This window comes from Perognathus longimembris, chromosome 6 (genome assembly GCF_023159225.1).
Source record: "Perognathus longimembris pacificus isolate PPM17 chromosome 6, ASM2315922v1, whole genome shotgun sequence".
Lineage (NCBI taxonomy): Eukaryota > Metazoa > Chordata > Mammalia > Rodentia > Heteromyidae > Perognathus > Perognathus longimembris.
Window position 1 is genome coordinate 43,676,536 of NC_063166.1, and position 27,061 is coordinate 43,703,596.

The window sequence follows — 27,061 nt, forward strand, 5'->3', positions numbered from 1 at the left end:
GTAACAGGGGCAAGTAACCTTGGGCTGAAATCCTAAAACTCTGAGCCAAGATAAACCCTTCACTTCCTAAGTTTGCTGTCTCGATGTACTGTTGCAGTAATAGAAAACTGACACAGGTGGTGACAGTGAAATAGCCCAGGTAAGTTGTTGTGAGATCTAGATGGCTGTGGGTGACATTTAAAATGACCAACAGTAGAGTTTGATGTGAAATTCTACTAGTGCCTACAGTGAACTAGTTGCCTTTGAATCAGTCTTTACTCTGGTCCCAAGGCCCTGCTCTTCCTCCTCTTAGGTGACAAGCCCAGTAAAAACATCTGTCATCGGTTTCATTATCACCCAAGCAGGTAGTGGTGATGCCAACACTAACACCGGCACTTACATTCTGACACAAGTGGTTATAGAATCAGTAACACAAAGCAGAGCCATGTCTGACCCATTTCTGAGCCACCCATGTAACTGAAACCCATTGTAAGTGTGCAAATACACGGCTGAAAAACTAAAATGGATGACATGAAAGGGGACATTAAAATGTATCCCTGGAAACATGATTCCATTATTGCAGAGAAAATGCACCCTAGGAAACCTCCACCAAAAGGGGGAGATTTATGCAAGGGGTACACACTAGAGCTCTGGAGTCTCGGGCAAGACTCTAGGAGGATAAAAAAGTTCTAGCCTGTACAGTTTGGGCAAAAAGGGCATATATCCCAAGTCCTACAACAGACAATTCAGCCAGCTATGGAGTCATGTGAATAGTGTGCATACTCCTTTATACTGTGTCTTACTGTGAGCAACATCTCCAGAGAATCACTGCAAAGAGAAACTCCAGTAGTGCTCACATGGGAAGAAGGACCCACGCCAATGAGTTACTGCTGTACACTGCTCTAAGTACAAGGGCCCAAGACTCTGGACCCAAATACAACCTACAACATACAAGAGTAAGAGTCAGAGGCTCACCTCTGTCACATGATGAGGCAGAACATGGACCATCCTGACCAAAAGTCAGAAAATGGAGCCCAAGAAGACTGGCTTAAAGAAAACCCTGAGAGACTGTAGAGCTGCATTATTTAAGTAGAAATAACCACATGCCAACAAGATGACTGACTGGTTTTTAACCTCAATATGAACTTACCTCTTCACATACACACTAAGCATTTGAAGTCTGTTTTTATCCACTGCAGTGAGCTAGCCTTATCTTTGGTCTTTAGGTGTAATACTAATTTTTTCCCATTTTTCATTGTACTACATATCTCCAACAAAGTGCATTATAATCATGAGGTTGCTGATGTTGCTTATATACATATAAAATACCAACATCTTCCATGCATTTTATAGTAAACTATAAAGTCTCAGAAAAAGTTAATGGTTATCCTAAAATGTTCCTGTGAGTTTAAAGCTGAGTGAGATACAGTAAGGCCAAGTATTATATAGTAAGGAAAAACCCTAACACCAATATTTTAAATATGGATCTCTTAAATAAACATTACATTTCTAATAACAGAATATAATCTAACCTTCAATCATTAATGGCCAAGCAAATTGATTTTAAAATGAAACAACTTCTAAATGGCTGAACACAACCATGCTGTTTACACACTCCTATAGCATAATTTAGAAGCTAAGCCAAGTACCAGAATGTCCTTCAGCAGAGCAACACAACCACTCACCACCAGGGGACCTATGCGATTTAAACAAGCAACTCCTCCTCACCTCCAAAAAAAAAAAAAAAAAAAGCCTGCATTTGAGACAAATTCTAGTAATAAATTTTTTAAACAAATAATAAAAACCCTTCTGGCCTAATTTGCAGTGACAGCCACACAGCCCAATACTGACAACCCTGCCTTCCTGCCCCAGCCCTAGGCTTCAACAGTTAGACATGTGAAGGCTTCCTGCCAGCGGGTGGGCATGGGTGAGAGCTCTTCTGCTCACAGCTCCTCAGCCTTAGGCGTTCAGTGGTTCTGTGAGGGCTTCTGCTTTAGTAGTTTCAGGTTTTCTCAGCTGGGCCTCCTGTCGTTTTTCATACAACATAGCAACGAAGTCAAACAGGAACATAAAGCTTGCTATAAATCCAAACTTTGGGAGCAAAAGAGGAAAAAGTTATGTGAGGAAGAAAAGAATTTCACATTTCCTACAGAGAATGCATCATGAAAACAAGACCATTTATCAATTTTATCCAATACCTACTTTTGAATGGTGAAAAAAATTAGGCCATCAAAAAATGGAAAGAAGTGACTGGGAGTGGTAGCTCACACCTGTAATCCTAGCTACTCAGGAGACTGAGATCTGAGGATTGCAGTTCAAACCCAGTCTGGGCAGGAAAGACCATGAGACTCTTACCTCTAATCAACCTCCAAAAAGCCAGAAGTAGAACTGTGGCTCAAGTGGTAGAGCACTAGCCTTAGCAAAAAAGCTGAGTCCTGAGTTCAAGCCTCAGAACAAGCACAAAACAAAACCCCCAAACAAACAGAAAAAGACAGAAAGAAGTGCCAGTCACAGAGGTTCAATTCTATAATCATAGCTGCTTGGAAGGCAGAAATTAAGGAAATAGAGTTTAAGGCTGGACAAAAAATTCACTAGAGGGGCTGGGGATATAGCCTAGTGGCAAGAGTGCCTGCCTCGGATACACGAGGCCCTAGGTTCGATTCCCCAGCACCACATATACAGAAAACGGCCAGAAGCGGCGCTGTGGCTCAAGTGGCAGAGTGCTAGCCTTGAGCGGGAAGAAGCCAGGGACAGTGCTCAGGCCCTGAGTCCAAGGCCCAGGACTGGCCAAAAAAAAAAAAAAAATTCACTAGACTCCATGTCAATCAATGGCTGGGTGCAGGGTTGCACACCTGTCATCCCAACTATAGCAGCAGCGCAGTGGCACACACCTCTCATCCCAGGGACTCAGGGAAGCCTAGGAGGAATGCAGTTCAGGCTAGCTTGTGCATGAAGAAAGACATATATCAAAAAATAACCAACACAGACAGAGCTGGTAGAGTTATTCAAGTGGTAGAGAACCTACTTTAGCAAGAGTGAGGGCCCTGAGTTCAAAACCCCAGTAAGGCCTCCTTTCCCCACCAAAAAATGGAAAGAAGTCACACAAAAAAATTGCAGATTAGGGCTGGGAATATGGCCTAGTGGCAAGAGAGCTCGCCTCGTATACATGAAGCCTTGGGTTCGATTCTCCAGCTCCATATCTCTAGAAAATGGCCAGAAGAGGCGCTGTGGCTCAAGTGGCAGAGTACTACCCTCGAGCAAAAAGGAAGCCAGGGAGAGTGCTCAGGCCCTGAGTCCAAGCCCCAGGACTGGCAAAAAAAAAAAAAAAAAATTGCAGATTAGTCAAAGTTGTACAAGTTATGAATGTCCTGTCCTGTTTTGTTTTGTTTTTGTGACACAGGGGATCAAACCTAGGGCCGAATGTATGCTTGGCAAGTATTCCACCATAGTCCCAATATCCTCGAGTCCTAGATGTATAGCATATGTGAGGTGTCAATCTATAAAACTAAAATCACTAGAGGAAAAAATGAAATCCTTACAAATGACATGAGGGCTGGGAATATGGCCTAGTGGCAAGAGTGCTTGCCTCCTATACATGGGTTTAATTCCTCAGTACCACACATATAGAAAACAGCCAGAAGTGGCACTGTGGTTCAAGTGGCAGAGTGCTAGCCTTGAGCAAAAAGAAGCCAGGGACAGTGCTCAGGCCCTGAGTTCAAGGTCCAGGACTGGCAAAAAAAAAAAGACATGAAACACAGGGGTTTTTTTAGCAATGGGCTAGACTAACCACACATGTGATTAGGGTCTAAGTAGGCAACTCAGCCTAGGGGAAATAGAGTAAGTTACTGATGTCAAACAGAAACTCCATTTTGAAAATAAAATAGGGTTAAAGTAAATTTTTCCAGGTAATTATCACACTGTAATAACACAGCAACATGATGTCACTACCTATACTTCCTCTTCCTTAAATCACTTCCTCATTGTATTCTAACATATGACCAAACATTCCGAGAAATTTGACAGACAGAAGACCAGACTTCAAATTTAGCTTCTTCGATTAGCAAAACCCTTAAAGAAAAATGGAGGCTAAGAGTGTAAAAGGAAAATTACAGTAGGTGATGATCCCACCTTCACAACTGTGTATGGAGGGACCATTTTTGGCCCCTTGAGCTCATGATCTTTGGGCTTCAGCTTCCTGAATGCTGGCACTACAGATGAACACCACCATGCTCAGCTTGCACCTCTATACCATTAACATTCTATGGCAATCTGTTGCAGCCTCCTGACTTTCCTTCCCAACCTCTCTAAAGAAATCACATTCTATCATTCTGTCTCACAGCATCATACAACAAATTTCTTTTTTTTTTTTCTGTGCCAGTACCATGAGGCTTGAACTCAGGGCTTACGTGGCCTCTCAGTTTTTCCCACTGAAGGCCAGTACTCTACCATTTGGGCCACAGTGGTACTTCCTTTTCTGGAGGGTAGTGGAGATAAGAGACTCAAAGTTGGGGCTGGGATATGGCCTAATGGTAAGAGTGCTTGCCTTGTATACATGAAGCCCTGGGTTCAATTCCCCAGCACTGGCCAGAAGTGGCGCTGTGGCTCAAGTGGCAGAGTGCTATTCTTGAGCAAAAAGAAGCCAGGGACAGTGCTCAGGCCCGGAGTTCAAGCCCTAGGACTGGGGGTCTCTGATAGAGACTCACAGTCTTTCTTGCTCAATCTAGCTTTCAACCGCAATCCTCAGATCTCAGCCTCTTGAGTATCATGCCTCAGGTGCCCAGCTAACAAATTGCATTCTTTTTTTTGCCAGTCCTGGGGTCCTGCCTGGGGTTTGAGCTCAGGGCCTGAGCACTGTCCCTGAGCTTCTTTTCTTTTGCTCAAGTGTAGCACTCTATCACTTGAACCACAGCACCACTTCCAGCTTTTTCTGTTTATGTGGTACTGAGGAATTGAACACAGGGCCTTCATGCATGCTAGGCAAGCACTCTATTTTTAAGCCACATTCTCAGCCCCAAAACTAAACTTTTTTTTTTTTCTTCCATTCCTGGGACTTGGACTCAGTGTCTGAGCACTGTCTCTGGCTTCTTTTTGCTCAAGGCTAGCACTCTGCCACTTGAGCCACAGTGTTACTTTTGGCCGTTTTCTGTATATGTGGTGCTGGGGAATTGAACCCAGGGCTTCATGTAGACGAGGTAAGCACTCTTTGCCACTAGGCCATATCCCCAGCCCCCAAAACTAAACTTTTAAATGGATTCTTCAGGCTTTTAATTTTTTTTTTCTGAACATGTGATTTTTTTTTTTGCTTTTTAGAAAGTATTTTTCCATTGTGAATAATTTTTTTCCAGTGATCCCTTATAATTTTAATAATTTTTGTTTGGTTTTGTTTTTTGCCAGTCCTGGACCTTGAACTCATGGCCCAAGCACTGTTTCTTTTTGCTCAAGGCTAGCACTCTACCACTGACCACAGTGCCACTTCCGGCCTTTTCTATATATGTGGTGCTGAGGAATCGAACCTAGGGCTTCATGTGTACAAGGCCAACACTTTACCACTAGGCAATATTCTCAGCCCCGAGTTTAATAATTTTTATATGCCTAATTTTGATCTATGATAAGGTATTCCTCACCAAAAGAAAAGTATCAGATACACTGCAAAGATGTGGTTTTTTCTTTTTTCTTTCTTTTTAAAATAAAGTATCCATTATCTTAAGTAGATAATGCCATGGACATTTTTCTTTTTAAGTTTTTAATGTTCCATGATGAACATTCCAACTACTTGCCTGCCATTATCACATATTGAACATGTGACTTATAAATTGGGAAATTTTGCATGTTTTTTCCTTTGGGTGTTTTATTATCTTTTAAGTAGTTTACAAAGGCACTTCAATTCAACATGTCAATGAAAGTAATACATCTTGATCAATGATACCAGAGTCTATGTTTTGTGGGGTTTTGTTTTATGCTGATACTTGGACTTGAACTTCAACTCAGGGTCTGGGCACTCACTGTTCCTTAGCATTTTTGCTCAAGAGGAATATGAACTCTACTACTTGAATTTTTGGTGATTAAATTAGATATAGTGTTTTTTTGTGGTGGTAATGGTGACCAGTCATGGGGCTTGAACTGAGGTCCTGGGCACTGTCACTGAGCTTCTTTTGCTCAAGGATGGCACTCTACCACTTGAGCCATCACTCCACCTCCAGCTTTTTCTGTTTATGTGGCACTGAGGAATCAAACCCAGGACTTCATGCATGCTAGATAAGCACTCTACCACTAAGCCACATTCCCAGCCCGTTTTTTTTGTTGTTGTTGTTTTGGGGGTTTTTTTTGGTTAGTTGTGGGGCTTGAACTCAGGGCCTGGATGCTGTCCCTAGCCTCTTTGTGCTCAAGGGTAGCACTCTACCACTTGAACTGTGTACCACTTCTGGTTTTAAGTGGTTAATTGGAGGTAAGAGTCTCACGGGGGCTTTTCTGCCTGGGTTGGCTTTAAACAGTGATCCTCAGATCTCAACCTCCTGAGTAGCTAGGATTACAGATGTGAGCCACTAGCACCCAGCTAGAGGTAGTCTTATAGACTTCTTTGCCCAAGCTGGCTTCAGACCCAAATCCTCAGATTTCAGCCTCTTGAGTAGTTAGGGAGGTCTATAGGTATGAATTATCAGTATCCAGCTCAAATTCTGTGTTTTTAATATTATCAGATTTATTTACTTTAAAGTTTTCTACTCAAACATATTAAAAAATAAAAGACAAACTACCTTCACATATTATTAAACTTGCCAAGCACTTCTCAAATTCTCTATCTCTACAGAAATGAAAATAAGCAGTTACAAATACAAAATACATACACTTGCAGCAACTTCAGCTGTGGTTCTGCCATCAGTGGAAACAAAAATGATAGACGCCAACAAAAATATGCATCCTGTTACCAAGGTGATATAAAAATCCTATGCATACAGAAAGAATACAGTATAGTTAGACTCATGGAAACATATTTTGAAATTTTAATTTCAAAGCTTTGATGACTCACTTTTATACCCTAACTTGTAACTTTTCAACAAACTAGGCATTCAAATTCTATCCATGCTTTGGGCTGGGCATAGTCAGAGAGTATATTAAGAGATAATCTTTTACTAAGGAGGGTCTCAAAGGCTGTATATATAATCTTTTCCCTAGGGTATATTAAAATCATCGAAACTAAAGTATTTAGGATTGGGAGTGTAGTCCTAGTGGCAAGAACAAGGCCCTGAGTTCAATCCCCAGAACTGAGGTTTAAAAAAATACATTTTTTTCTTTCAAAGTATTTATGCTAGGAAGGAATTTCTAAGAAGGCATCAATACTTTCAAATACCTTGGAGATGAGGATTAAAAGAACTACCTATCACTATGTGCATCAAAGCATGTCATCGCATGTTTTCCAGACATCTGAGCTACTTCGTAAACCTTCTCCCCCCTGCCCCTCACCCCGGCCCCTGGCCCAAGTGAATAATCTAAAGCCAGCTTGGGTGATGAGCTTTATCTACTACAAAGCTTCTATGTCTCACCAGAAGCAGCTGAGGACCTTGAAGTGCTTCATTGGTTTCAAAGTACTTGCTCTGTAAGGCTCTCAGAAAACAGGACGGACAAGTAGTCTGAGAGGAAAACTGATAGTCATACTCAAGTTTTCTCCACTGCAACTTCCACTAAACCTAGTATCTATAAAACTATCTAAACAGAATTCTGATATTATCAATCATTTAACATTCTACAAAACTTATTTTTCTCTTTGCTTCTGAGAGATATTTCAAATCTACTACATATACATTCTTATTTACTATATCTGAAGTGCACTCAGACAATTATTTTGGGGATATTTCTTAATAAATATAGCACAGAAAGTGCCTGGGACACATTAGCAATGGTCACATACTGGCCATACCCAAAACAAGTACATGCACATTGAATGTTTGATATTGCTTCTAACTATTTTTTTTTTCTTTTGCCAGGCCTGGGCTTGAACTCAAGGCCTGGGCACTGTCCCTGAGCTTCTTTTTGCTCAAGGCTAGCACTCTACCACTTGAGCTACAGCATCACTTCCAGCTTTTTCTATTTATTGTGGTACTGAGGAATTGAACCCAGGTCTTCCTGAATGGTAGGCAAGAACTTTACCACTAAGCTACATTCCTAGCTCCTACTAATTTTTTTAGAAGTTAAATTTTTTTCCTTCCGGGGTGCTAGTGGTTCATGCCTGTAATCCTAGCTACTCAGGGGGCTTGAGATCTTAGGATCACAGTTCAAAGCCAGCCTGGGCAGAAAAGTCCCCGTGAAACTCTTCAATTAACCACTCAAATAAAAATCAGAAATAGTGCTGAGCCTCAAGTGGTAGAGCACTAGCACTGAGGACAAAGAGGCTCAAGAACAGTGCCCAGGCTCTGAGTACCACACCAACCTAACAACAATTTTTTTTTCTTTTGACCAATACTAGAGACTGAACCCAAAGCCTTATAAATGAAAGCACTCTATCATTGAGCTACATTCCAGCTCTTATTTATTTTTCAAAAAAGGTTCTTGAACAACTAATGCATGCTAATAAGAGACAGGAAAAAAGGTAATAGATTCCTACAGCATAAAATTCAAGAGATATGGAACTGGGAATGTGGCTTAGTGGTAGAATGCTTGCCCAGCATGCATGAAACCCTGGGTTTGGTTTCTCAGTACCACATAAACAGAAAAAATTGAAAGGGGCACAGTGGTTCCAGTGGTAGAGTGCTAGCCTTGAGCAAAAGCATCTCAAGGACAGTGCCCTGAGTTCAAGCCCCAGGACTGGCAAAAAAAAATTCAAGAGATATGAAAGGGTATATAGATTAAGGTACTCCAGCAGCACAAACAAACAAAAAAAGTGAATAAACAATATATTACTTACCCCATGCTACTTCCCAATTTAAAGCAAAGAATTCTATTTTCTTTTTATACTGTTGTCTCATTAGTAGCTAAAAATCCACTTTAGCTACAGTTACACTTCTGGCTTTTTGCCCAAAGATAAAAGTCTCATGAGCTTTTCTGACTAGGCTTGTTTTGAACTGTGATCCTCAGTTCTCAGCCTCCTGAGTATCTAGAATTATAGGTATGAGTCACTGGCAATTGGCTTCTATGGCAAATTTTATGCTTACTCTCAGAGATGTGAGTTCTTTTATATGAACAATGACATGCATAATTCTGTACAGACCACGATGGGCAACACAAATACTGTTAAAGAAGTAAATTGCTCAATTCTTTCTTGCTTAAGTTTAGGACTTAAGTAAATTATTTCATCTGTTACCCCACAAATCCAAACCTTACAAACAAAAATATAGGGTTAGCAGATTGTCTTACTGGGGCCCTGAGCTCACACTTCACTACAGTCAAAAAAAAAAGTATCTCTAATTTAATGAAAATAGTGCTTCTCTAATATACAGTAATTATAAGGGAAACTTCTGAACAAGAAATCAACAAATGTATTCTTTATGCACTATAGACAACATTTTTCATAATAAAATGAAATCAAAACATAGAATTAGACATTGTTTTTATAGAAAAGCCTCAGAAATATCTATTAGTTCATTACTACTATCTCCAAAGTGTAGCATAATGCTTGACATATAATACTCATACAACTTACAATCAGTGAGTAACACTGAAATGTGAGAAATAAGTTTTAAGAGGAAAATTTCAGGGCTGGGAATGTAGCTTAGTGGTAGAGTGCTTGCCTACCATGCATGAAGCCCTGGATCTGATTCCTCAGTACTACATACACAGAAAAAGCCAGAAGTGGCGCTGTGACTCCAGTGGTAGAGTGCTAGCCTTGAGCAAAAGAGATCAGGGACAGTGCCCAGGCCCTGAGTTCAAGCCACAGGACCAGCAAAAATAAAAAAAAAAAAGAAGGGGCTGGGAATATGGCCTAGTGGCAAGAGTACTTGCCTCACATATATAAAGCCCTGGGTTCAATTCCTCAGAACCACATAAACAGAAAAAAGCCAGAAGTGGTGCTGTGACTCCAGTGGTAGAGTGCTAGTAGAGTGCTAGCTAGCCTTGAGCAATAAAAAGCCAGAGAGCCAGAGACAGTGCTCAGGCCCTGAGTCCAAGCTCCAGGACTGGCAAAAAAAAAAGAAGAAGAAGAAGAAAAGAAGGAAGGAAGGAAAGAAAGAAAGAAAAAGAAAAGTTTTTTTTTTGTTGTTTGTTTTTTTTTGCCAGTCCTGGGCCTTGGACTCAGGGCCTGAGCACTATCCCTGGCTTCCTTTTTGCTCAAGGCTAGCACTCTGCCACTTGAGCCACAGCGCCACTTCTGGCCGTTTTCTAGATATGTGGTGCTGGAGAATCGAACCCAGGGCTTCATGTAGACGAGGAGAGCTCTCTTGCCACTAGGCCATATTCCCAGCCCAGAAAAAGAAAAGTTTAAAAAGGTAGACTCATTTCAAGTCAATTAAACTAAGCCTCAATAAGTAAATTATGGGCAGTCTTGCAACTCTTAAAACCACCTTACTTTCCCTCTCCAACACCTTTAGCAAGAAAATCTGAATTACAAGCAAAGAGTGTCTCTTCATAGTATTTTCTAAAAGTACATATTATACATAATAAAAGCTCACAAGAGCTGGGCACCAGTGGCTCATGCATGTAATCCTAGCTTCTCTGGAGGCTGAGATCTGAGAATCATGATTCAAAGCCAGCCCAGGCAGGAAAATCCATGATTCTCTTATCTCCAATTAACCACCAGAAAACCGGATGTGGCATTGTGGCTCAAAGTGGTAGAGCCTTGTGCTGAAGAGCTCAGAGACCGACACGCAGGCCCAGAGTTCAAGCCCCATGAATGACCAAAACAACAACAACAAAAACTCAAGATTTTAAGATAGTGCCTTAATACAGGGAGTGGATCTCCCCCACTTACCGATGACTTGACCTTTCCTGCATCAACACGGTCATGCAGTGGAGTGCAATGTATAATCAGCAGAAGAAGGCTCAGAAGAAAGGCACTACAGCTTACAAATTCAAAAAAGTATAGTCCTCCACACAAAAGACATTCTGAAATAACCTCTTCACAGATGAAGGCCAGTAGAGACAGCAGCTACAAAAGAAGAGAAACATTTTACATGCTTTTCATAGAACCCATAGTATTCAGCACTTGTATTCAGCGCTGCTTACAAGGTAGCAATTGTAGTCCAAGCTACTGAGGGAACTGAAATAGGAGGATCAAGACGTTAAGGCCATTCTTGGCAATATAGCAAGACTCTCTTTCCAAAGCCAGCCTACCACCTCTTTACCCAACTTATAAGAGACTGTAGCAAACAAAATCAGTGACTGGGCTGGGAATATAGCCTAGTGGTAAAGTGCTTGCCTCGTATACATGAAGCCCTGGGTTCAATTCCTCAGCACCACATATATAGAAAAAGGTGGGAAGTGGCACTGTGGCTCAAGAGGTAGAGTGCTAGCCTTGAGCAAAAAGAAGCCAGGGACAGTGCTCAGGCCCTGAGTCCATGCCCCAGGACTGGCAACAAAAACAAAACAAGCAAAATCAGTGACTGAACTCTATCTATACATAACTTAAAGTGCTCTTAAGGAAATACAGTCAGCATTTAGATAATACTGTGCTTGCAGGGAAATCGGATGTTAGAAAAGCATACTAGCTGGACACTGGTGGCTCACACTTGTAATCCTAGCTACCCAGAAGGCTGAAATCTGAGGATCACAATTCAAAGCCAGCCCAGGCAGCGAAGTCTGAGGCTCCTCTCCAATTAACCAGAAGTGGTACTGTGGCTCAAAGTTGTAGAGTGCTTGCTTATCTTGAGCCAAAAAAGCTCAGGGACAGTCCAGGCCCTAAGTTCAAGCCCCACAATCAACAAAAAAAGAAAGAAGACAAGGAGGAAAGGAGGAAGGAGGAAGGAAGGGAGGGAGGGAGGGAAGGAGGGAGGGAGGGAGGGAGGGAGGGAGGGAGGGAGGGAGGGAGGGAGGGAGGGAGGGAGGGGAAAAGTGCACCAGAGGGATTTCCAGAGGGAAGTAGGGACATAAAGGACAAAAAATCATTTTTAGAGTGAAAGAGCAGGACAGAAGTTCCTAGCAGACAAACAGTATACACAAAGGCTAGAGATGAGAAATCAGGGCACAATTCCCCAATACTACCTGATTCACAAATGAACTTGAAAGCCAAGCAAGTCAACATGGCAGACGTATATAGAGTTTGAGGGAAGGAAAGAGCAGCACAGCAATTATTACAAGAGTCTAGAGAGGTAAGCAGAGGCCAGATCAACTAGTTCAAGAATTCTGGATTTAACAAGTTTCTGATTTTTTTATTGTTAGGTAATGTACAGAGGAGTTCCAGTTACATAAGTCACATAATGAGTACCTTTCTTTTTGAACAATGTCACCCCTTCCCTTGCTCTCTCCCAGTTTTAGACTAGGTAAGGTTTGTGTGTTTTTTTCTAGTCCTGGTGCTTGAACTCTGGACCTACACGCTGTCCCTGAGCTTTTGTGCTAAATAGCTAGCACTCTACCACTTGTCATAGCTCCACCTCCAGCTTTTTGTGGTTAACTGGAGATAAGAGTCTCATGAAGGGGCAGGGAATATGGCCTAGTGCCAGAGTGCTTGCCTCTCATACATGAAGCCCTGGGTTCAATTCCTCAGCACTACATACATAGAAAAAGCTAGAAGTGGTGCTGTGGCTCAAGTGGTAGAGTGCTAGCCTTGAGAAAAAAAAAGGCCAGGGACAGTGCTCAGGCCCTGAGTCCAAGCCCCAGGACTGGCAAAAACAAACAAACAAAAAAAGTCTCAGGGACATTTCTGCCTAGGCTGGCTTTGAACAGAGATCCTCAGATCTCAGCCTCCTGAGTAGCCAGGATTACAATCATGAGCCACTGATGCCTAGGCAGGTTTGATAAATTTTAAAGCAAAGGAGTGACACGATCAGATTTATGCTTTTATAGAGCTTGCTAGCTCCAAAATTGAGAGAAAACCTGAGTATAAAACTTGAGGCAAACAGCTAGCTGGGAAGCTAAAGTAGGAAATCAGGGGTAGTAGTAATAAGAGTGGCAAATCACTAAGATATGCAAACAGGAGGAGGAGAAATAAAGTAGGATACAGGTTAATACACATGTACCCTAAGTTGGTTACTTTGTTTTGTTTGTTGTGGGACTTGAACTCAGAGCCTGGGTGCTGTCCCTGAGCTCTTTTGTTCAAGGCTAGTGCTCTTCCCCTTTGAGCCACAGCTCTACTTTCGGTTTTTGAGTGGCTAATTGGAGAGAAGAGTCTCACAGGGACTTTTCTGCCAGCTGGCTTTGAATCATGATTCTCAGATTTCAGCCTCCTGAGTAGCTAGGATTACAGGTATGGGCCACCAGCCTCATGTTCTAATTTTTGTTTTGTTTTGTTGGTCCTGGTCCAGAGGCTTGAATTTATGGCCTGGGTGCTGTCCTTGAGTTGGTTTTGCTCAAGGCTAGTACCACCTAAGCCACAGCTCCACTTTGAGCTTTCAGGTAGTTAGTTGGAGATAAGAGTCTCATGAACTTTCCTGCCCCAGCTGGCTTCACACTGTAATCCTCAGGATTACAGGCATGAGCCAGTGGTGCCTAGCTTAAGTACTTTATTTTTACTTAAAATAAACAAGCACATTCACTCACAATTTTGTAGGTGCATCTTCAAACTGTATGTCATGTTCATGAAGATCTTTTCATCATTTATGGACTAGCACTTCTAAATTGCTTCATTTTCAGTAAAAGTGAAGCAAGATCTCAGGCACTTACGAAACAGTATAGAACTTTTCCACAGTCACACTAGTTGTGCTAGCCTTAAGAAAGTCCTCAGCTGATGAATAAGTAACTTACCTTTCAGTCTTCCCAAAGCATCCAATGTAGTTTTCATAGAAACAAATTTTTACAATCAATTTTAGTTTGCATGGTGTTTGTTCATAAACAGTATTAACAGTATAACCTGGCATGGGAACAGCATACTTCAACTGAGAGCAAAAGAATGCAGGAAGCTCAAAGAGCCCCTTACTGGCCATGACAGGCTGTGGGTGACAAGTGTGTGGGGTCTCATGTTTGGCACAGTGACAGGAAAATGGTTGACTGACCTAGAAATTCATTTCAATGCATGTGCATTTTAACAGTACACAGACCACTGCATTCATGGTACTAACATGCTGGTGTCTAAGACTCGGGGGGTTTTGTTTTGTTGTTTTTGTTTAAAAGAGGCAAGTGCTAAGGAGAGAATCCCATTTTAATGTGCTAGGTTTGGGAAGTATATGTAAAGTTAAGTTGAGATGCAGTTAGGAAACAAATGGAAACATGAGTCTGGAGCTCAGAGAATAGGTATGAGGTGCACATGAAGATAAGGGAGGCAGTCAAGAAGATGAGATCATTCAGAATGAGGAAAAGATCATCTTAAGCAGCAGAACTAAAGGATCCCAATTTCTTTTCCTATTTATTTACTTACTTATTTTTGATGCTACTCTTGAGGCTTAAATTCAGATCCTGAGTACTGTTCACTGAGGTTTTTTGTTTTTGCTCAAGGCTAGTGTACTAGCTCTTGAGCCACAGCTCCCCTCCCCCTTTTTTTTGAGTAGTTTAATGGAGATTAAGAGTATCATGGCTGTCCTCAAACTGTGATCCTTAGATCTCAGCTTCCTGAGCACCTAGGATTACAGGCATGGGCCACCAGGGCCTGGCAGGACTCCCACTTTTAAGGGATTTGCAGAGGGGAAACATTATCAAGAACAGCAGTCCAAGAAGGCTAAGTAATTTCCAGAAGAAGAGAGTGGTGAATGAATGCTAACTACCATTTAGAGGTCAAGGGAGAACAACACAGAAACACCAGCATTTGAGTTAAAAAGGTTGGTGGTGGGGCTGGGAATATGGCCTAGTGGCAAGAGTGCTTGCCTCCTACACATGAGGATCTTGGTTCAATTCCCCAGCACCACATATATGGAAAACGGCCAGAAGGGGCACTGTGGCTCAGGTGGCAGAGTGCTAGCCTTGAGTGGGAAGAAGCCAGGGATGGTGCTCAGGCACTGAGTCAAAGGCCCAGGACTGGCAAAAAAAAAAAAAAAAAAAAAAAAAAGGTTGCTGGTGACATCAGCAAGGAACTCCAGTCAGGGAGAGGAGCTAGGTTAAGGCACAGTGTATCAACAAGTGAGGGGAAGACTAGAGAGTGAACTAGGTATGGCAGAGAGTATGCCTAGGAATGAATGGCCAAACAGGCCTGGGATGGTGAAATCAACAGGAGAGGAACTTCAAGATAGGGTGCACCAAGCACACATGTAATGCTTAGACAAAACCAACTAGATGAAAAAAATAAAATAAAAAAATTAAAACCAACTAGATGGATGGATCTAAAGATAGGTAGTGAAGATGCTCTGTAAAGGCAGGTTCAGGGTTTGGGTCTGAGGCTAACATTTATTTAGTTCAGAAAAAGAGGGGCTGGGAATGTGGCTTAGTGATAAGAATGCCTGCCTAGCATGAAGCCCTGGGTTCGATTCCTTAGTACGACATAAACAGAAAAACCCAGGAATGGTGCAGTGGCTCAAATGGCAGAGTGCTAGCCTTGAACTAAAGAAGCTCAGGGACAATGCCCAGGCCCTGGGTTCAAACCCTGGTATCAGCACGCACGCGCGTGTACACACACACACACATCATACTGTATGATTTCACTTCTATTTTTCTTGTGCCAATTCTGGGGCTTGAACTCAAGAGTCTGAGTGCGGCCTTAAACATCTTTTTCCCTCTCAAGACTAGCATTCTACCACTTGAACCACAGCTCCACTTCTGGCTTTTTAGCAGTTAATAGGAGATTAACTTTCCTTCTTGGGCTGCAATCCTCTGATTGCAGCCTTCTGAGTAGCTAGGATTACAGGTGTGAGTCACTGGTGCCCAGTTTACTTTCGCTTTTATAGCATACTTTGAACTAAAAAAAAGAAAAAAAATTACATAGGCAGAACAAGTCCTTGGTGGCCCTAAATTAGTAGTGGCCAAGGGCAAAGGAGGAGGTGGGGCTCTAAAGGAGCAGCACTTGATGAGGCTCTTAAGAGTAGAACAGTTCAGTGTCTGCATTAAAATGATGACTACAGGAATCTATATGTGGTAGAACTGTACAGAACTGTCACACACAAATAAGTACATAAGACCTCTGATCAAAAAATAAAAGCAGGGGGCTGGGTATATGGCCTAGTGGCAAGAGTGCTTGCCTCGTATACATGAGGCCCTGGGTTCGATTCCCCAGCACCACATATACAGAAAACGGCCAGAAGTGGCACTGTGGCTCAAGTGGCAGAGTGCTAGCTTTGAGCAAAAAGAAGCCAGGGACAGTGCTCAGGCCGAGTCCAAGGCCCAGGACTGGCAAAAAATAAATAAATAAAAAATAAAAACAGGGGGCTGGGAATGTGGCTTAGCAGTAGAGTGCTTGCCTAGCATGCATGAAGCTCTGGGTTCAATTCCTCAGCACCACATAAACAGAAATGGCCAGAAGTGGTGCTGTGGCTCAAGTGGTAGAGTCCTAGTCTTGAGCAAAAAGAAGCCAGGGACAGTGCTCAGGCCCTGAGTTCAAGCCCCAGGACTGGCAAAAAAATAAAAATAAATAAAAACAATTTATTGTGAATCTATTATAATTACATGAAAATAAAAGGGAAAAGAAAAAAATCATTTATATATTCCCCCAACTGTAAAGAATTTATACAAGGACAAAGACACATCACATTGCTCTGATTTACTGTAAGTTATCAGTGAAAGATAACTCCTCATCCCAAGAAGTTAGGAGAAGTATTCCAAATCATTAAACATGGAGACAAATCACAGAAGATCACCATGAAAAGGTATTTCCTTAATCTCCTGCAATTATAACTACAGAATTTCTATTACTATAATAAAAACTAATTATCTAATATTCCATTTACTTTATTTTTGCCTCTGTTAAATTCAGTGCAAACTTGGTTTGGAGGGTTTCTTTTTTTTTGTCCTGGTACTGGAGCGTGAACCCAGCATGTAGCAATGTCACTTAGCTTTTTCATTCAAGGCTAGCGCACTCTACCACCTGAGCCTCAACTCCACTTTTGGCTTTTTGCTCATTAATTGGAGATAAGAGTCTCACAGACATTTTTTTTTTTTTTTTTGCCCAAAGCTGGCTTTGAACTGGGATCCTCAGATCTCAGCCTCCTGCATAGCCAGGCATGAACCACTGGCATCTGGCTCAGTGTAAGTTGTTAAGAGAAAATCTGCAAATGGAATTTCAGGGGTATAAAAGTCAATTAACTGTGAGCAGATACCAATCTAAAATTCTAATTAATTTTGAATTAGTGCTCTAAAAATAACATTATTAGGACTACTCCCTGCAGACTCCCTGACAATAATGTCTTACCTATACCACAAGACATAAACTGCTTGTCTGGCCTGGCTAAGAAAAGTGCAGGACACAGCCATTCAGAGGCAGTCTCAAGTCACCAACCTGCTCTGTATCTATTAACTGAAGTCATTCTTACAGACTTTCAACTTCACAGCATTCTTACAATAAGGCAGGTTCTTCCTGGCCATACTAAGGGAATCAGAATACAAAATTAAACCTGGATGTTTACTAGTTTTCATCCCCAGTCTTAAAGGCCTAGAAATTGGCACAAACTATCATCTGTATGAAATTCTCTGCTGCATCCCCATCTCAGAAGTCACTAGCCTTCCTTTATAATTACCCATAGCACTACTGAATCTACAGTACACTTTTGTAGCCAGTAATGTAATATGTATGTGTGGAGTACAAGTTCGGTGTACAAGAAACAATAAGAAAAGCATGTTTTATATCATACAACTGTGCATTTACCATATGATAAGTAAAGAAAACATTCAGAGTGCTGAACCATGGCAAATTGGAAAAGCATGATTCAAGCCAAAATGTGAGAAACACAAAATATGTACAGGAAGGGAAAAGGGGGGAGGGAAGGAGGAAAAACAAATTATAAAGTCAACATGTTGCAAGGTAAATCTAAAGGAATAAAGTAGCTGACCTAACTGGATTAGGATAGTGAGGAGAAACGAAGGACTCAGGTGTGGGTGCATGAAGATTAGCAAGAGAATATGGACTTTAGATGGAGGAACAGAGAATGCTGCCCTGGCTTAGTAGGTTAGAAGACAAGAGCAGAGGACTAAATAGGGAGTGAAGGAATTTCACAATTCCAGAGCAGGAGGAAAGGAGCAGCTAACTCTGTATCAGCAATTTAGAAAGAATGTTATTTGAAAAAAAAAAAAAAAAGAAGAAAAAACAACAACAACAACCTCGGAACAACTTAAAAAGCACAGTAGAACCTTGGGAATCTATGGCCTACTTCCACCAAAGACAAGGTACCATTCATCCAATCTCCTATTTTTTACCTGATCACTTAAATTAAGCACACTTTTTTTTTTTTTAAACCAGGGCACCACTTGCATTTAGGGAAGTAGATTTCCATACAATTAAGGGCAGGAAAACAAAAGGACCACACAATGACTTAAAGAAAACTAACTCAGGATTGACTGAACACTTTTCTGCTTCAACTGAGCCACCAATGTGCACTTGGAAATTTAAAATTTTTGTTTTGAAATGTATTTTGAGCTCTTCTGCCAGGACCATCAACATGGGCCACGTTCACACCAAGACCGGGAAGCAGGCGGCGCGGGTCATCATGGAGAAGTACTACATGCGGCTGGGCAACGACTTCCACACAAATAAGCACGTGTGCGAAGAGATCACCATCATCCCTAGCAAGAAGCTGCACAACAAGATCGCCGGGTATATCACCCACCTGACGAAGCGGATTCAGAGAGGCCCGATGAGAGGCATCTCCATCAAGTTGCAAGAGGAGGAGAGAGAAAGGAGGGATAACTATGTCCCGGAGGTCTCAGCCCTGGATCAGGAGACCATTGAAGTTGAACCTGACACTAAGGAAATGCTGAAGCTTTCGGCAGCCTCTCCAACCTGCAGGTCACTCAGGCCACCGTGGGGATGAATTTCAAAATGCCACGGGGAGCTGTTTAACTACTGTGCTGTAATATTTTCAATAAACTGGGGCACCAACAACAAAAAAAAGAAATGTATTTTGATACTTTATACATTATTTCATACATTATTATTTATGCTTAGTCAAAACTGTGTATAATAGCTACAGATAAGGCAAGCTTACTGTAAACATGCTCTAAACTGTTAAACCATGATCCTAGTAGTGAATATAAGGATGGAACATAATCATATATTTATTTTGTGCGTGTGTGTGCTGGCCCTTGGACTTGAACTAAGGGCCTGGACATTGTCACTGGGCTTTTTTGCTCAAGGTTAGTGCTCTACCACTTGAGACACAGTTCTACTTCTGGCTTTTTGGTGATTAATTGGTGATAAGGGAGTCTCATAAACTTCCTCACCCCTCACCCTCTTCCTTCAAACTGCAATCCTCAGATCTCAGCTTTCTGAGTAGCTAGGATTACAGGCATAAACCACTGATGCTCAGCTTAGTTGATTGTTCTTTTTAAAATTTTTACAAGTAGACTGTGTGTATGTATATAAAAAATGGATAAAGGGGGCTGGGAATGTGGCTTAGTGGTAGAGTACTTGCCTAGCATGCATGAAGCCCTGGTTCTATTTCTCGGTACCACATACACAGAAAAGGCCAGAAGTGGTGCTGTGGCTCAAGTGATAGAGTGCTAACCTTGAGCAAAGGAAGTTCAAGGACAGTTCCCAGGCCCTGAGTTCAAGCCCCAGGACTGGCAAAAAAAAAAAAAAAGGAAGAATTTCATGAAATGAGTTAAATACCAAAATACCAAAATGGTCAAGGTTAAGAAGTTAGTAGCAAATATAACCCATGTGTAAAAAGAGTAAACAGTTTGCTCTCAATAGCATGAGGTCATCATACTAAATATTGCTTATGGAATGTTAAGTACCTTCTAATGACAAAATGTTACCCAAATATAATTAAGGGAATTATTAAGCTTCCAGAGTTTGGGGGGGGGGGGGCGAGGGGGAGAACCTTTGGGAGTTTCCCATCTTCAAGTTAACACATCTAATTATGATTTGAGAGCCTGGCACTGGTGGCTCACATCCAAACTATTCAGGAGGCTGAGATCTGAGGACTATGGTTCGAAGCTAGCCCAGGCAAGAAAGTCTGAAACTCTTATCTCCAATTAACTACTCAGAAAAAGTGATAGAGTGCTAGCCTTGAGCAAAAAAGCTCAGGAGCAGTGTCTAGGCCCTGAGTTCAAGCCCCATGACGAACTCCCCTACCCCCACCCAAAAAAATTGAGAGGCAGGGGCTGGGAATATGGCCTAGTGGCAAGAGTGCTTGCCTCGTATACATGAAGCCCTGGGTTCAATTCCCAAGCACCACATATATAGAAAACGGCCAGAAGAGGTGCTGTGGCTCAAGTGACAGAGTGCTAGCCTTGAGCAAAAAGAAGCCAGGGACAGTGCTCAGGCCCTGAGCCCAAGGCCCAGGACTGGCAGAAAAAAAAAAAAAAATTGAGAGGCAAAGTCCTGTTAGCTAGGTACCAATAAGAATCCATGTCCATTAGTTCCTAGTCTGTATTTATTCCCTTAATAAACACTGGCTCATTTTATTATTATGTATGTGTACTTTTTTCCTGCAAGACTGTTTTTGGGCTTAGGGTTTTTGTTGCTAATATTTTTTGCAGTCCTGGAATTGAACTCAGGGCCTTATATACACTAGGTAAGTGCTCTACAACTGAGATACAGCCCCATAAAAACCATTCACTTTGTATTTTTCTTTTTGTGTTATTGAATTAACATACCTTTCAAGTTATAATGATAATTTGATCAGATTGTCTATTAAAAACAATTTGTAAGCCAGAGGTGGTTTGTGTACCCCTGTACACCACAGCACATGGTACATTTTCTCTCTCTCTCTCTCACACACATACACACGCACATACAGGCACATGCACACTCAAACACAGCCCTCCCCCATAGGGGGAGAATAAAATCCCTCATAAGTAATGTTAAAATTAAAAAAAGTTGTCTTGAAAGGCTAGGCACTCCTGGCTTTAAGCAAATATTTACTCTTACAAAGGTTTAGTGATAAAACTGCTGACATTATGATCTTCTTGAAGGTTAAAAAAAACAGCACTTCAAGAGGATTTAGTATATATTAATTTTTACATTTAATAAAAGGATTATCTATAAAAAATAGCTTCTGAGTGAATCGTTCCTTAGTACTTAAAGAATAACATTATTTGTAATTTTTTTCTGCCAGTCCTGGGACTTGAACTCGGGGCTCAGGCACTGTCCCTGAGCTTTTTGCTCAAGGCTAGCACTCTACTATTTGAGCCACAGCACCACTTCCAGCTGTTTATGTTGTGCTGAGGAATCAAACCCAGGACTTCATGCATGCTAGGCAAGTACTCTACCACTAAGCCATATTCCCAATCCCACTATTTGCAATTTAACCAACTAAAATCAGTGGAATTGCAGAACAACCAGATTGTCTGAAGAACAACTATAATTCCACTACTGTGCGGCCACAGGCACAATGTGGAGCTTGTTGCAGAGAAAATCACTAATATTTAGGTCAGTGCACCACTAATTAATAAGTAATTAGGTTGCCAGATATCAATTCTCTTTTTTTATTAATTAAGTTATATTGACAAGGTGTTGTGAAAAGGAGGTACAGTTACATAATAAGGTAGTGAGTACATTTCTTGTGATATCTGTTACACCCTCATTTTTCTTTCCCTTCCCTAGTGCAGGTAGGCATATATACAATACCCAGTGTACCAAAATCATATGCAGTAACCACGCAGGATCAATTCTCTTTCATACAGAAATAACTCCAGGGCTGGGAATGTGGCTTAGTGGTAGAGTGCTTGCCTAGCATACATGAAGCCCTGGGTTCAATTCCTCAACACCACATAAACAGAAAAAGTCAGAAGTGGCTCTGTGGCTCAAGAGGTAGAGTGCTAGCCTTGAGCAAAAAGAAGCCAGGGACAGTGCTCAGGCCCTGAGTCCCAAGTCCCAGGACTGGCAAAAAGAAAGAGACGGGGCGGGGGGTGGGGGGGGGAGAAGGGGAGGAGGGAGGGAAGGAAGGAAGGGAAGGAGGGAGAAAGGAAGGAGAGAAGGAAGGAAGGAAGGAAGGAAGGAAGGAAGGAAGGAAGGAAGGAAGGAAGGAAGGAAGGAAGGAAAAATAACTCCATTAAGGTAAATTTTAAAACTCACAAAATAAAATATAAGATGCAATAAATGTGTTTTTCTGGTTCTAGTTGAAAATAAAAAAATATAAAAGTATGTATACTGTCAGGCACTGATAGCACTGCAATCCTAGCTACTCAGGAGGATGGTTTAAAGCCAGTCCATCCAGGCAGGAAAGTCTATGAGACTCTTTTTCTCTAATTATCCACCAAAAGGCCAGAAGTGGAGCTATGGCTCAAGCAGTAGAGTGCTAGCTGTAAGCAAAAAAGCCCAGGGACAGTGCCCGGGCTCTGAGTTCAAGCCCTAAGAGAAGCACTAAATAAATAAGCATAAGGACAAAGCTGTGTGCAGAATAAACAGAAAAAAAACTGTATACAACTTAGGAATCCAGTAACTCCCTACATTGTTTTGTCAACTGAAAGAGTCTTCTTCAGCTGTGAAAGGATATGCTGCAAGTTAGAGGACACTTATATTTTGGATAAGTCTTTGATAAAATTCAAGTCATTATCTGAATGAGTAACACAGCTACATAACTAACAGCTAGAAACACTTTGCTCTTATCTTTAATCTCTTATGTATATAAGCTCTACACTGTGCTCAAGTAAGCCCCATTATGCCTCAGGGATTTGGAAAAATAAATCTCTGAAGAGTGGAGTGAAAAATCCAGGTGCCAGTGGCTCAAGTCTGTAATCCTAGCTACTCGGGAAACTGAGACCTTAGGATCTCAGTTCAAAGCCAGCCTGGGCAGGAAAATCTGTGATTCTTATTTCCAATTAAGCACCAAAAGCTAGAAGAGGAGGTGTATTCAAATGGTAAAGTGTTAGCTTTAAGCAAAAAAAAAGCTAAGAGACGGGGCTGGGGATATGGCCTAGTGGCAAGAGTGCTTGCCTCATATACTTGAAGCCCTGGGTTCGATTCCCCAGCACCACATATACGGAAAATGGCCAGAAGTGGTGCTGTGGCTCAAGTGGCAGAGTGCTAGCCTTGAGCAAAAAGAAGCCTGGGACAGTGCTCAGGCCCTGAGTCCAAGGCCCAGGACTGGCAAAAAAAAAAAAAAAAAAAAAGCTAAGAGACAATTCTCAGGCCCTGAGTTCAAGCCCCAGGACTGGCACCAAAAAAAAATGGGGATGGGGGAGGAGGGGGAGGAGGGGGAGGGGAGGAGGGGGAGGGGGAGGAGGGGGAGGAGGGGGAGCGGGGGGAGGGTGGGGAGGAGGGGGAGCGGGGGGAGGGGAGGGAGGAGGGGGAGGAGGGAGGAGGGGAGCGGGGGGAGGGGGGGGAGGAGGGGGAGCGGGGGGAGGGGGGGAGGAGGGGGAGCGGGGGGAGGGGGGGGGAGGAGGGGGAGCGGGGGGGGGGGGGGGAGGAGGAAAAAGCAACTCAGAGGTAATCTAGTTTAATCTCCTAGGACTTTAATGTAAGAATTTTTCAAATATACATTGCCTGATTTTTAAACTGTAGAACAGGCTTCACTTCTCTTTTGGGATATCTGAGAATCTGATACACTTTATAAAAGTACTCAAACACATAAAAGTATGACTGTGTGTGTGTGTGTGTGTGTACGTGCTGGTCCTTACCTTTTTTGCTAAAGTTTAGCACTCTACCACTGCATCACAGCTCCACTTCTGGCTCCATTGGTAGTTAACTGGAGATAAAAGTTTCACACTTTCCTATCCAGGCTGGCTTTGAACCATGATCCTCATATCTCAGCTCCTGAGTAGCTAACTAGGGTTACAGACATGAGCCATCAGTGCCTGGCAAAGTATGATGTTCTGAACCCAATTTCACAGCGTTTGAAGGTTCCTGGCTAAAATACTGAGCCTAGGGGCTGGGACTATGACTTAGTGGTAGAGTGCTTGCCTAGCATGCATGAAGCCCTGGGTTCGATGCCTCAGCACTAAATATACAGAAAAGGCCAAAAGTGGTGCTGTGGCTCAAGTAGTAGAGTGCTAGCCTTGAGCAAAAAGAAGCCAGGGACAGTGCTCAGGCCTTGAGTCCAAAACCCAGGACTAGGAAAAAAACACAAAAACACTGACTCTCCTTTTCTGATTATGGGCTTCTCCATTATAGCTGTTTTCTTACTGGGTCTCTGTAATTCTTTTTAGTTCTAAAAAATAACTCATCTAAAGTAAGACAATCTAAATGCAGAGTATAAGTGAAAGCAAAGAAGATCTTTCCTATTTTCCTGGGCTGGATGACAGTTTTGAAGGAGTTTGTCTATCATTTCCTTAGACTTTCTGGGTAACTTTAATGTATTGTCACTATGAAGAGATAACCTGAAAGAAAATGAACAAAAAGATAACCATCAAAATGAAAAAGGAAAACTGAAAAAGCATTTTTAAACTCCATGGTAAAGAAAGCATCCTTTGGGCTGGGAATATGGCCTAGTGGCAAGAGTGCTTGCCTCCTATACATGAAGCCCTGGGTTTGATTCCCCAGCACCACATATATAGAAAGCATCCTTTTAGCATTACAAGTTACTATATATAAGTTAATTTCACCAAGAAATATTAGCTTTTATTCTTTTCCCATCTCTTAGGGAATAATGGAAAGAAACAGAAAGTCTTACTTTTTTTTTTTTTTTTTTTTTTTGGCCAGTCCTGGGCCTTGGCCTCAGGGCCTGAGCACTGTCCCTGGCTTCTTTTTGTTCAAGGCTAGCACTCTGCCACTTGAGCCACAGAGCCAGTTCTGGCTGTTTTCTATATATGTGGTGCTGGGGAATCAAACCCAGGGCTTCAAGTGTAGGAGGCAAGCACTCTTGCCACTAGGCCATATTCCCAGGCCAAAGTCTTACAATTTTTACAAGATAAAATGACCAACCTCTGCACACAGCAAAAATTGAAATTTCAAGTTGTGTTCTACTCTGAAAAAATGGAATTTACTAAATCACAGAGTAACAAGAAAATTTACTTTAGACTTACCACTTCTGACTAAAGAAGAAATACAAAAGAAATCTAAAAATAGACTTATGAACAGCAGATCAACACAGATTTCTTTTGAGCAGCAAGAATGCTTCAGACCCACAGTATTTTTTTTTCTAAAGAGTTCTCTATTCATGTAGAAACATTTACACTTTACTGCAGAGACACACAGCTGATACTGAAAAATCATGTGAGAACTGTCAAAGGGAAGAATGAAGAAAGCCCTTTTGGTCTAGGTGCAGGTTGTGCAAAGGTACAGTGGAAGGAGAAAGAGCCTGATGGCTGCTAAGAGCCTAAAGGAGACAAAGGTGGACCTACCTAGAGGGAGACTGGAGTGTCAAAGAGAACAAAATCCTCTTGGGTTCCACAGAGAACTTTATCCCTTGTGTCCATGTGATTTCCCAATCATCCCCAGATACAATCATTTTGGTGGCTAAAAGCAGTGCCAACTTTCTGACTGCGGTCTTTCTTAGCTAATAAAAATAGGTCATCTGAATTCTAAGAATTTAAGCTCTAGTCATCTGAGTTGTGAGAATTTTAAGTTCTCTCTAAGGAAATCAATGAGCTATTTTTAACTAGGATGGTTTATTAAGAGTGTGTGGGAGAGAGAAAGGAAGGGGGGGGCTGGGAACGTGGCTTAGTGGTAGAGTGCCTAGCATGCATAAAGCCCTCGGTTCCATTCTTCAGTACCACATAAACAGAAAGGACTGGAAGTGGCTCTGTAGCTTAAGTGGTAGGGTGCTAACCTTGATCAAAAGAAGCTCAGGGACAGTGCCCAGGCCCTGAGTTCAAGCACCAGGAGTGACACAAAAGAGAGAGAGGAAAAAAGTAGAGGAGGAAGGAAGCAAAGGGGAAAGGTAAGAGGAAAAGAGGGAGGGAGGAGGGAATCAAACTCAAACATTCGAGGTATTCTGATTTTTTTCCTCTTGAAGAAAAATTATATTCGTCAGTGACTGAAACAGTACCCAGGGGCTGAAGACGAATGTAGATTGAATTCTAAATTCAATCTCGAAGATACTCTAATATTTTTTCACATAAGTTTATGGCATTTTATAACTGCGGAAAATAAGCTTGAAGTCCATTGCGACCTGGAGTGCGCGGTGACTTCGCGCCGCGAACCCCAGTGAGACTATCCAACAAGAAGTTGCACTGTCCTAGCAGTGAGGCAGTGCCAGGAAACCCGCAAACGCCGGGTAGGATCAACGGGAAACGCTATGGGTGATAGAGGAGGCGTCCGCCGGGAAAGGAGGGAAAGTCGCTGCGGAGGGTAAGTGAAAGAAGTCTAAGGGGGCCGCCAGGGTCTCCCCGACTCGTTTCCAGCGCCCTCCAAACTCGCTCGGCGGCCCTAGGTCGCTTTCGGGGACCCAGGGGACGAAACCAGAGGCGCGACGGAGCGAAAACACAGGCAGCAGACGGAGGGCAACGCCCCTCTCCCCAAGTGGAGAGGGAAGGAACTGGGGTGTGGAAACAGCTGCTTTCCGAGCAACCAGACCGAGAGGCCGCGCGTAGCAGCTTCCCGGCCCGGCCTCCGAGGGCACTCACCGGCCCCGGCCCCGGCCCCGGCCCAGCCTCCGGAGGACACTCACTTGCCCCGGCTCCGGCCCCGGCCCTGAGAGAGCACCTCACTTGCCCTTGCCCTGGCCCCGGCCCCGGCCCCCGGAGGGCACTCACTGGCCCTGGCCCTGGCCCTGGCCCCGGCCCGGGAGGGCACTCGCTGGCCCCAGCCCCGGCCCCAGCCCCGGCCCCCAGCCCCAGCCCCGGTCCCGGTCCCGGTCCCGGCCCGGCTCCGACCCCGGCCCGCCCCACGAAGCCCACTCACCAGCTGCAAGCCCTTGAAGACGCGTCGATACCACGGGAGCCGGGTCAGCGTAAAGTAGGCAGCGAAGCCGCGGGCGCCTCTGGCGGGGCCCGGGTCCTCCTCGGTGGTAGGACTGTACACCGCTCCGTTCTCCATCCTGTCACCGCCGCCGTCGGACTGCGCCGCTGATTGCGCTCGCCCCACAAAAGTCCCCTTTGCGGAGGCGCG

At 42.9% G+C, this 27,061-nt stretch overlaps 1 protein-coding gene and 1 pseudogene across 1 annotated transcript; one reads left to right on the forward strand and one right to left on the reverse strand.

The window, feature by feature from the left end:
• Positions 1-1,018: 1,018 nt before the first annotated feature.
• Positions 1,019-27,061, reverse strand: Cmtm6 (CKLF like MARVEL transmembrane domain containing 6). Its single transcript, XM_048348616.1, has 4 exons — positions 26,855-27,061; positions 10,874-11,050; positions 6,822-6,920; positions 1,019-2,070 (listed from the first exon to the last, which is right to left on the reverse strand). The coding sequence occupies exons 1-4, from the start codon at positions 26,987-26,989 to the stop codon at positions 1,939-1,941; spliced, it is 543 nt and encodes a 180-aa protein (XP_048204573.1). The 5' UTR covers positions 26,990-27,061; the 3' UTR covers positions 1,019-1,938.
• Positions 18,567-18,967, forward strand: LOC125353143 (annotated as a pseudogene).

Excerpts from the sequence above, each read along its gene's own strand:
- Cmtm6 (XM_048348616.1), bottom strand. The coding sequence starts at position 26,989 with ATGGAGAACGGAGCGGTGTACAGTCCTACCACCGAGGAGGACCCGGGC. Across the intron at positions 11,051-26,854 it reads TCTTCAAGGGCTTGCAGCTG|CTGCTGTCTCTACTGGCCTT; the intron begins GTGAGTGGGCTT and ends CTTCTTTTGTAG. Across the intron at positions 6,921-10,873 it reads CAGGAAAGGTCAAGTCATCG|GATTTTTATATCACCTTGGT; the intron begins GTAAGTGGGGGA and ends CTGTATGCATAG.